This window comes from Nannobrachium achirus (assembly GCF_963921795.1).
Source record: "Nannobrachium achirus genome assembly, chromosome: 3".
Lineage (NCBI taxonomy): Eukaryota > Metazoa > Chordata > Actinopteri > Myctophiformes > Myctophidae > Nannobrachium > Nannobrachium achirus.
This window is the reverse complement of record NC_137812.1, coordinates 46396125-46407973: the sequence shown is the minus strand read 5'-3', so window position 1 is coordinate 46407973 and position 11849 is coordinate 46396125. Positions and strand designations below refer to the sequence as shown.

General features: G+C 39.7%; 1 protein-coding gene across 1 annotated transcript; it reads right to left on the bottom strand.

The window, feature by feature from the left end:
• Positions 1-1708: 1708 nt before the first annotated feature.
• On the bottom strand, positions 1709-10580 carry rnaseh2a (ribonuclease H2, subunit A). The gene is made up of 9 exons (XM_080721020.1): positions 10494-10580; positions 8544-8691; positions 7595-7666; positions 6564-6690; positions 6207-6294; positions 5314-5451; positions 4127-4214; positions 3247-3370; positions 1709-1879 (listed from the first exon to the last, which is right to left on the bottom strand). Exons 2-9 carry the CDS (start codon positions 8668-8670, stop codon positions 1714-1716), a joined length of 930 nt encoding a protein of 309 aa, XP_080577146.1. The 5' UTR covers positions 8671-8691; positions 10494-10580; the 3' UTR covers positions 1709-1713.
• Positions 10581-11849: the final 1269 nt, after the last annotated feature.

Sequence of the window (11849 nt, the reverse complement as noted above, 5' to 3'; positions counted from 1 at the left end):
CAATGTGAGCTAGCATCCACAGATGGAGAGTTACACCTTGATTCTATCGCATTTTGGATCGTCAATATATTAATATACATTGATGGATAATGCTGCATAACGAAAAAACATTGCATGGATGCACCTGGGACGTATCCTCAGTGATGTAGCCAAAGCTCATCTGGGTTTCGGGTCTCGCAACATCATACCCCTCACTTGGGTGACCCAGCCGGGGTTGATCAAGTCCCGACTTACATCCCAGTAGCTACCCACGATCAGTCCCATTAGGGAAAGAGAGGACCACCATTCACTCCACCGCTCCGGAACTACTCTGCCGAGACTGGGAGAGGAAATCTGGCACATGGAAGGACTAGGCTCTGTAGATTGACTCCTGTCCGGCCCCTCCTACGTCTCACCAGATTCACTCCTGCTCTCACCAGGTCCAGGACCTGTGCGTTGCACCAGACTCTAGCCCCAGACATTTCACTCAGGAGTGGTGGATTCTTGAGCCACAATGGTACTGCAGGCTCCACCTAAGCAACGGTGGTGCTACAGGCTCCGCTTGCGGCTTGAATGGCCCTCCTAAAGGCCTAACCGTGGGTTTGTTGGGCTTCCTCCTCACAGAAGACAGAGGCTGGGGGCGCTAACCCAACCTGCTCCCGGGTGCCGTCTACATTCCGGCTGTCACCCGTCTCTCCGGTGGTCATAGAAATAGTTTTCATTGTACATAATTAGTGGGTTATGTGTTGACCTAAACAATGGCTGATGGAATATTGGTAAAGTAAGATGGATCTATTGTTTACATCTGATGTTAGAAGTGTTGCCATGTCAACGAAGGACAATGGAAGTTCTGAAAAACAACAATTTGGTAACCAAATGACGCTTGCAGTTAAGTGCTTTATTGGATAATGTACATTATCCCTGGAGCCAATGAGAGGCATGTTGTTGTTGTAAATGTTATTGTTTCACTCACATTAAATTATATTTGTTGAAAAGGGGCAATGTATTCCATAGTTGATGTGAAAAGGGACAACAATGTATTCCATAGTTTATGTTTAAACTAAACTATAAAGCCAATAGAGAACGGAAAGCAATGGAACATGTTTTAGATAGATATGTGGAATGCAACATAAAATAACATTTCAAGATATGTTCAATGATTATCAATGATCCTGTAAGGAAGAGATTGTTCATGTTAGCCAATATATTATTAGTATCCAGGGAAGGACAAAGTAATTATTTGAGTGGAACAAATTGTCATCTAACAGAATTACCTCTGCATTGACATGATAATTTTTAAATCCAATAAATGTCCATGAAATATTTTCAAGTGGAACATTTCATACAGTCAGTGTAATCTTCCTTATGGCCACTGGAGGACAGTGTTGGTATTCTTATAAACACCACCATTGCAACATGATCAGTTCACACATGAACACATAACTATATACAGTAGGTGGTCTGTTTCTATCTGAAAATGTGTATAAAGAGAGACAGAAAGTGTGTAATGTATTTAAAAAGTTGCTTTTATATATAAAACACATATACTGTATGGGGGAAAAATACATGAAGATAATAAGATGTATGACAATTCAGATTTGGACTGGATACAAATAATACACGTTTCAAGAAGAACATTCATTAACGTCTGTGAGAACGGCCATTAATATGGTATCTAAATAGTGATGTCAGAGTTAATGTGGTTAATCGTTTCCGTGAGTGAGTGCGTTTTCTTCACAGTGCGTCCAGGCTCACTAGCTTCTTCTCTGTGAAAAAGCGGTGAGTCTTGCGGGTGTTGGTGTTCTGAGCGTTACCTCCTGCTGACCGGCCGAAATAGGACAACATGGACGTGTTGTTCTGAAGCGCCGCTGCCTTTTCCCCATCCTCGTCATCATCATCCCTGAGGACAAACATTTCAAAACAAGACCCACTTTACACTTCTCGGAATGTTTTAATTGCACAGACCGCATTCATTCTGTAACAGTTAACCACATGAGCCTTAGCATCCCTATTGCATATCATAATAGCTAAGCATTCTGCAAAAATGAAGAGATTTGGTGCAGAGACAAAATGGAGGGGACCAAGTATAGACCATATGTATCTATGACATAAACAACCTAAATTAATATTTTATCATTTTGTTTTTTGGCTTCTACAAACTTTGCACAAACATTGTGGGTGGCTTTTCATTAGTTATTGCTAAATAGATGTCATTTGATGAGGGAGATAGTAGCCAATGCTCATTAAAAACTGTCAAAAGGCTAATATATCCTGGGGCATAGAAAACAAATTGTTGCTGAATTTCACTGGTATTCCCATATTAAATGATTCACTCCATCATCAGGCTCTTTCTCTCTAAAGGCCCTTTTACATCTAACGACTTTGAAAAGATTTCTCAATCGTAATAAAATCGAGGCTAGTCGCGGCGCGCTCCCGTGACTCAGTCGTTACTCAATCGTTAAATGTGAGGTAGTGGTCCGACTCGATTTTTACCCCAACTTGAGAGCCAGATTCTGTTACGAGAATATCAAACTGGTTTAATATTTTCACAAATCGGGGCTGAGTCTGAATGAATACAATGACGTAGCCTAGCCTACAACCTAAACAGAACAAGCCAAAAGCCAAGCCATTCATTCCCCAAAAGACGCTGCCTGAGCTGCCAGCCTGGTCGTTGTTGGTGCGGCTACTACGACAGTCCTTTATTAGTTATTTCTCCGCGTTTCCATTATTCCAAACATTCAACGTTGATAATAGTTGATAGGATCGATCTGCGCCGGCTAGACTGAGAGGAGAGAACTAGAGAGGAGAGGCACAGAGGGCTGAGGGAGGAAGGCGGAGCTCGGTGTGTGTGTGTGCACTGCATGTGCAGTGATGGAAAAAGTAATCAAGTAAAAGTATCAATACTGCAATACTGTGATGCGACGCGCTGTGACTGAGCTTGTAGATCGGCTATTTTCATTTATGGTTAGCCTAATGCTTTATAATAATATTATAATTTATTTAGGAACACAAGGCTATATAATGGGCATATTTCAGCAAATAAAAGGGAAACTTGAACCAGTCTTTACAAAATCTTTAGAGGCATACACATCTAACAACTGAAATCTTTGAAAAATCATCCTACAGTCTTTGGGGAGTCTTTTTCAAATCTTATAGTGTGAGGGGTAGTCTTTAAGAAATCTTTCCCAAATCTGTCCACAATCTTACCAAAGTTGTTAGGTGTAAGGCTAGCTTAAGGCAATAATTCAAGGACAATGTTTCCTTTACCAGTGGACGGTGACAGACTTGCTGTCCATCAGGGTCTGCGCTGTGCTCCAGCTGAAGCGAACAAACTGTGGGTACCCAAACACTGGGTCGCAGTACTTCAACAGCCATGCTTTAGTCTTAGGGTCTGAAGTGAAGAAACAAGAGAAGAAACAAGTCAGGTCAGTGTATGGGTATTAGGGCATTCACGAATAGTGATTTTTAGTATTCGAATTATTCGACCTCAAAGTATTCGAATAGTCGATCTACATGCGATCTACATGCGATCTACATGCATAGTATTCGAATAGCCGATCTACATGCTCACAACGCCTCGCGTTGCGAGGCGTTGTGAGCATGTAGATCTGCTATTTTCACAGGAATCGAGTCACATTAAATGTAATACCTACAATTCCAAATGCTTGTCAGGGTGGGGGTCCCCAGTTCAAATAGCCTATGTTTATTTCATCCACCAGGGGCATTGACAACTCATTCTTATGACTTCCTATCTAGCCAAGCTTTTTAAACTATGTATATTTTAAAGAGAAAACAATTTAAAAAATGAAAAATAAATAAAATAAGCAAATATTCGATTTCGGTAAACAACGTCGAATAGTGGCTTTGATATTCGAATATTTGGTCTATCTATGCCCTAATGTGTATCACTATACTCATGATATTCTGTCAAATATAATGTATCATATTATCTTTTTAATCGTCCAAATGTCTTTTCGTTCTTTGAGTCACAAGGATACCGTACACAACAGAAAAAAAACTCTTTTAATCCCGTTTTATTTTTGTATTTCAACAAGACAAGGTCTTCAGAGGATAGATACGCTTGGATTTACTGTACATGAGAGAAATTGGGAGCATTATTCAATTATTTTGCATCATCCTACATTACCATTGGGATACCCGGAGCCATAGTTTGTATCGATCTCTCCAAGATCTTCTGGAAAATCCCAGCCTTTTACGACATGATCCCTGGCCACCTGAGGAATAGGGCACAACATCAGAGCACGTATTAATTTAATTTGAACTGACCTCAAATTTCAGTTTTCAGTGGCAACCATGGTGGCTCCACAATCATCTTCTGTGACATTTGGCAAGTAGTGACTTGGAATTCTATGTCAGCTGGATTTTTATTGCTTGGCATCTGACCACGTACTGCAAAATTAACCACTTAAACCCTTTTTTATACGTTGATGCGTTTTATACGTTGATGCTGGACAGCCAGTTTGAAAATTGTTAAGGGAAGAAAATCTTAAATGTCAATTTGCCATAATTCACAAGATGATGGGGGAGGGGTGACATGATGCTCACAACGCAACCTCTTTTTACTAGACAAAATGTGTATCTATATGTATAGTGTACTGTAGAAGGCCTATAGCACTGGAAATGCAACAGGAACATGTGCCTATAGAGGGAAAATAATATATTATGCAAATTTCCAGATTTCATAATTAAAATTGCCTGATAATAATAGGATTACTCAAAGGTTCACATTAACAGGTCCATACAAAGCATCACATTTGAAAACAGCTAAAAGTTAATCTAAGAAAGGAACAATTGTGTATGTCTGAATTATCTTGGTAAACCATCCCGGTCACCTAAAATCTTCTATAGACCGGTCTGACCCCAAGTGCTGGTTGGGCGTTTTGCAGAAACCAAAAAGTGGAAGAACCAAGTATCTACGCTCAGGGCTGTGATTGACAGACGCTTTCTTCCACATGTTGGTTTCTTCAAAAGGCCTACCCAGCGCATGGGGCCAGACCAATCTACAGAAGACACATGATAATGTGAATTCACGTGACTAGTGCCACTATCACTACAGGGTAGTGGTAAATAAAGGTAAACCCTGAGGTCTCATACTCTCATTCATACTACATCGATCAACAACAGATTTTTAGCTAACAGATGCTAGCTAAAAATAAAGGATTTACAAAAAACAAGAGGCATGGGACACCGTCATGTGACGAATCATAAATTGGACTTAACATTAAGGGGTCTAAGCAAACAGAACGTGCAATTGAAAAGAATGAGATACACAATGAAAGAGCGATGTCAAATACAAGTATTTTGACCTCTAACCTTGGCACAGATACTGGCAGCGCTGACAATAGGGAAAAGCGAGTCAGCTTTTGGCCTGACTGTCACCTCAATACCAGGAAACCGCTGGGAAAGCTTATCCTGGTACTTCTCTGCTGGGCCCACTGTATCCACAAACACCTACATAGAACAAGGGAAGAAGAAAGGAGGGTAACATGGAAGTAATTAAGTAACTTATATAAGTAAGTAGTATGAAGTTCAGGATGAGAGCAGTAAATCTTGAGTGTTCATTTAAAGTAAGAGAGTGCTGTTTGTTCAGTAACAGATCTCATCTTTCTAGCTCTTTAGTCAACAGTAATTATACATTTTCAGATCAGGAGATAGATCTCATATAGGATAAAGGGTTAGGGTTAGGATAAATATAAAAGAAATTGAACTACATTTTTATCACACGATTTTGTAATCCATTTTTCACCCTAAATAGAGATGAAACAACAATAAATGAACAAACAAAATTGGAAATTGAACAACTGAGCAGCGCTCATCGCCAAAAGTGTGCAGTCGTGGTTGTGCTTGTGCTCCAAATTTCTACATATAGTTTGGGTGCACACATCCCAAGGTATCGCAAAATGGGTTCTCTCTCCTGATTGGATGAAGTTGGTGACTCACTTGAACAATTATTTTTTGAATATTAGAGCTGGAGAGACAGGTGGACACTGGTTATTGAATAAACTCTCACTAGCAATGTCTGAAAGCAATTTTCATCAGACTAGAGCTTTTAACTTCTTAAAAAAAAAAAAAAAAAAAACGGTTTGTTTTAACCAAAAACATTCCCAGAACCTTTAACTTTTACTTTGGATTTTACAAATGTGCTGGTGTATTTGCACATTTATACAGCATTAGAGTATGAAATAAATTCTTCTTTGTCTTCTTACCTCTGTGAGCTGTACTCCACAGTCCAAGGCATACTGAACCAATCCAATAGCTGCATCATGTGATAAGGCATTCAGGTTGTATTTTGTCCTGTGGAAAGCAGACATTCTTTATCTGTGCATGTACAGTCTGTATATTGACCCGCCATGAGGAAAAGAACAGTTCTAACAGTCGCCTCTTTATAACAAAACTCAAATTCGGAATTGTGTGTGTGTACTATGTTTTATATATGGAACGATGAGCATGTACATCCCCACTGGTAATCAGGTGCAGGGCAAACGGAAAATCTGCATAAAAATACAAATAGTCTGCACACTGTTACAGAAGGGGCATTCTTTATGGAAAATCCATGTGTATACCTCTGTAACATGCTGGTAGAGATGGTATTGGGTGAAATAATCTGAATGGCCCAGCCCACATAGCTTTTGGCTCCATTTAGATTATCAAAAAGATTCTCTCGTTCTGCTTCTGTCAGAGTCTTGGAATCTGGAAGAAAAGCAAGGAAATTGATTGATTGAATATTGTATTTGACAAAAATGAAGAACAGTACAAGTACAGTCAAACACCCTGAAAAAGGAACACCCCAAAAAAGCCCTTTTGGTCTTGTTTCCATGGAGGTCCTTGGTATTCAATTAATCGACATATAAAATAGCAACAAAAAACATTAAATATCATTGCAAGTATAAAACACTATATGTACAGAGTAGGGGGAAAAAGGTGGAGGTTTGTTTAGGAAATTGGTATTATACTGTATTGCATTTTCAATAATTCAATAATATTCAATGATTCTTAATAGAATGCTCTATTCAAAATTATTTTAGTACATATACTATACTGTATATGCAGTGAGTTTACCCTAAGACTGTTCTAACTGAAACATCCATATTCTGGGGTGAACATTTGCCTAAAATAGCCGATCTGCAAGCTCACAACGTGTTGCAAAATAATGCGTTGTGAGCTTGCAGAATGCTTATTTTCGGTGAAGATATTTTGGTATAGAGTATAGAGAAAGAAGGCCTAGTATTGACCCCTGGGGGACTCAGGTCAATGAAGTTTATAGGGTTTCAATGGTTATTTGTATCATGAGCACATCCACAACGAACACACAAATTACTCGCAGATAAAGCAACGTAACGTTTTTATAAAACGAGTTTGATTTTTCACTGTGAATAAAGACATCAACCTGTATGAACGAGGTATCAAAATTATAAATATTTCAGTTAAAACTATTTTCCAATAGTTTATACTGCAGAACTTTTATTCTACCATATCCATTAAACACATAAAGTCTCATTTAAACTTTGTTGCATGGTTGTTTTTCAGTTGAAAGATTTTCATTAAGAGAAAACGGTTGTGTGGTAAAAATGTGAGGCCTAGAGAATTACAGTACCTGCCACCTTAAGACCTTTCATCTCCTCCTTTTTGGACACCGGACAGAAACATATTCCATATACCATGGGTCCTGCAAATCAATCAACATGACTATTAGAATGCTGATGTGTCCAAAATATCATGCCAGAACGTTGAGGCTGGTTTAAACACTTGAACGCCGGTCCCCAACACTGCCTATTCTGGGGGGAACATTCGCCAGAAATAGATGATCTACAAGCTCACGCAAGTCGCATTGATATGCTATTTCTGACAAAGAGGTTTGGTGTAGATGGAAACAACAGCAACTCGTTTCTGTTTCACTAGAAGTATCGAGGGTTTAAGTGGTTAAGATCATTTTTAGTGACTGACAATTCGTTTTTAAATAAACTAGAAAGATGCAATTCTGGGAAATTGAAAGTTTGGTTGCCCTGACGCAAGGAATCTTCTGGGAAATGTATTATGTCAACATTTGTCCCTTTTATGCCCATATATGGAGATTCCTGATGTCATCAATATTAAGCCCTTATCTTGGAATTCCCATGGACATACGTCAGATAATCTATGATGTCAATCATCTCCATATTTGGGAAAAGTACAATTTTTGCATTTTCCCATTTAAGTCAATGGAGAAAATTAATTCACGAATAAATGTATATAAATTAAAACAATATAACGTATTTCTTAGCAAAATGCAAACAGACGAGTCCCGAAAAAGCCAGTCAATTTGACATATGGCCCACGTGCATGCCACCAAAGCTGTGGGAGGAGTAGCGCAGCAAAATAAAGTTTATATGGAAAGAAGGAAAGTCGTACATGTACTATAGTCTGGTTGCAGACTATTACTACAGACTATTTTGAGGATACCTGATGAGCTCAGTGTAGACGGTGTGCCGGTCATTTTCTTGTATTATATTACAGAATTTGTATTTGTAAAAATGAGCGTGGGAAATGCATTTAAATGGTCATACCCAGCACAGGCCCTCTGCCCGCCTCATCAATGCCCAAACAACAATCTTCTGTTTTACAGATGTCTGGGATTTCTGAAGCCAGGCGACAGCTAACAGAGTTATCTGCCTCAAAGTCGCTGAGATCCATGACTGCTGCTCTGGTTCAACACTGAAAGAAAACATACAGACAAGACATAGAAGTTATTCTACAACAGGAAAGTAGTGGTCAAATAATTTACGGTTTCATTTGTATCTTCATGTTCCTTGTTAGCCTGACACTTCAGTCCGCACATCACCCCCCCCTGTTGGTGGGTGGTTTGTAGTGTGGACTGAAGCTGCACATATTTTATTCTATTTCGAGCGCGCCTGAAGAGCGGGCGAATTGAATGGGCCAATCAGGGTTGTATGCTTGGGGCACGTGAACTCTATGCTCCGGTCCCAGCCCCCTCCAAACAGAGCTCTTGAGCTCACGTGAGACTCGCTCGTGGACTCTGATTGGTGTCCTCTGCCCACGTGAGAGTCTAGTGGACTCTGATTGGTCCGTGAAAACTGTCATGGCGGAGTCAGACTCGACTCGTATTATTTTAATAAACTATGAAATAGTGCCGTTTCCTCACGTTTTAATACCATTTTGCACTAACGTAAACATGCAGACATATAATATGTTATGAGAAATAACGTATTTTTGCAATGTCACGCCACGTCGCCGTCGCGTGTGTGTGTGTGTGTATGTGTGTGTGTGTGTGTGTGTGTGACGTCAATAGGCTTTAGCCCGCCCACGCCGAAGTAGAATCTGCCCTAGTAATCTCAGACTCTCCCGGAGTGAAACGTAGTGAACGTAGTGTGAGATGTCTGGCGCTCGCAGTCAGGCAAGTTCCTTGTGTCAGTCTTAGCTACTTCTCTGACTATGTGATGGAAAGGACTGATTGATTGATTGATTGATTGAAGAATTTATTAGAAGGTTGCATTGGAAAAAGTACAGTTTCATGACAGTACAAATCACTGGTAAAAGGTCAACTAAAAGGAGATCCTAGCAGGCTTTTCGTCTTATTTACACAGGAACTACTTATAAAGTGTAAACGAAAAGTCAGTGCGATTAGTGCGATATAAACATTTTACTTACTAAATTGTGCATTTAACACAAGCCTTGGTCAACATACTGTATGATATGACATGAAAAAAATTACAATGTAAATATCACATGTTAACCTGCTCCTGCTGTTAAGGTTGCAGGATAAATGCATATCCTGCAATGTGTTAAATGCAGCATTTAACTAGCCATAAATTATTAGTTGCCACTTGCCCACCCCTGAAACATGACGGTCGTTGATAACATGACGTACGACCGTCATGGGTCAGGATTTACCTGCGTTGATGGAGGCGAATTAAAAAGCCTATACAAACTACACTATCATTCAAATTTCACAAACAAAGTGCTTTATAAAGTCACAACCCGTTCTAAATCTTGGCCGGTATTGTATAATTACCTGCAACCACCGTGTTCTTTAATAAGAAGCCTTTTTATCCGATAGTTTTCTGTTTCCCATGCATTTCTTGGTGTTCCGCAATCCGCATGCGCATCAACCCCATGTATTGAACACTGAGATGTGGGCGTGACCCAAAAAATGGGTCCGGAAATACATGGGAAAACAGAAAATGATAGGATAAAAAGGCTTCTTATTAAAGAACACGGAGGTTCAAGGTAATTATACAATGCTGGCCAAGATTTAGAACGGGGTGTGACTTTATAAAGCACTTTGTTTGTGAAATTTGAATGTTTGTGTAGTTTGTATAGGCTTTTGAATTTGCCTCCACCAACGAAGGGAAATCCTGACCCATGACGGTCGTACGTCATGTCATGTTTCAGGGCTACCACTTGCCATTAACTACCATAAAGCGTCGTTTATTAAATGAATGAAAACATAATGGTAACTCCGCTTATAGATAAAACAGAAAGCCAGTCATTCTCACCTTTAAATGATACAAGATTTCTCAACTTGTGTATTGTTTGATGTGGTGGTGGTGTGAGATGTTGTTGGTGTTGTTCCTGTGTTCCTGGGCTCGCAGCAGCACATTTGGCGCCCTTGGAATGACGTAGTATACAGTGTCTGCTGGGAAATGTAGTTGAATTCAGTTTTCTGTAGCGTACTGACTGGACTTTTTTCAGCCGTCCATAAAAAATCACGCTTATTTCTGTTGTACCATTGTTCCCCATGATCACATGTATTTATTTGTTTGTTTATTATTGTTAATATTATTGTTGTTAATATTTTCTCTTCTAAAATAGGTTTGTGTCTGTTATGGAAATACAATTTATATTCCCTTTCAGGCTATTGATCTATTGATTATTGAGTTATCGATTATTGATATAGATTATATAATATTCATCTTACTTCGGTTATATTAATATATGACTGTATGCTGATGTTATGAATGTAATATGTAAGCAAGGGAAGTAAATGAGTATGATAATATGTCTTATGAGTTTAGGCCTCAGTGTACTGTGTACACGTAGTTATGCAGCAGCAGGCTCATACAGCAAGGTCAAGTACACTAACTATTTCCCTGTAGGCAAGCGGCAGACCCAGACAGCAAGACGACAGGTTAAGGTGTTATGAACGCAAGGAGAATGTTTCTTATATCAGGCGTCAGTATTCTGGCTAGGGTAGTGACTACACACTACGGCCTCGGCATAGAGCAGAGGGCCTTCCATGCTCAGTCGATAAGAATGGAACACATGCAATAGTTGGTCAGGGATAGTGTCGCCGCTCTCAGTCAAAGAGCGTCGAGCAGCACATTTCATAGTCAGGCAGAAGTGACCTTACATACTCAAGTGTTGAGAGAGTACATCTTTTGGTCAGACAGAAGGAATGTCAGTCCTCAGAATTATCTTAACAATGTGTATGTATCCTTGCAGTATCTGTATTTAAGCTGCCTCAACATCCAGATCGGTGTCAGACTCCCGTTGCCTTTCGAGACAACTGGACCCTGTCCACCTTTCCTTCTTTCATCTCTCTTTTTCCTTTCTCCTCTCTTCTTTCTATCCTTTACTCTTCTCATTATTATATTACATAGGAATCATTGTCATATTATTATTATTGTCATCTGTTGTATTGAATAAATCTGTTATAGACATATCAGTGTCTAACTCTTCATTCTCTCACCGAGGAAATGTTCGAATTTCCACAACAATTGGCGACGAGGATGGGATTGGACACGCAGCCTGGTGCTTCTGCCGGATGTTACCTCCCTGCGGGTGAGAAGCTGTCCGGTTAGGAGCAAGGGCTGCTGATCCAATCCAGGGTTGAGGATGATGAACCACGCGGT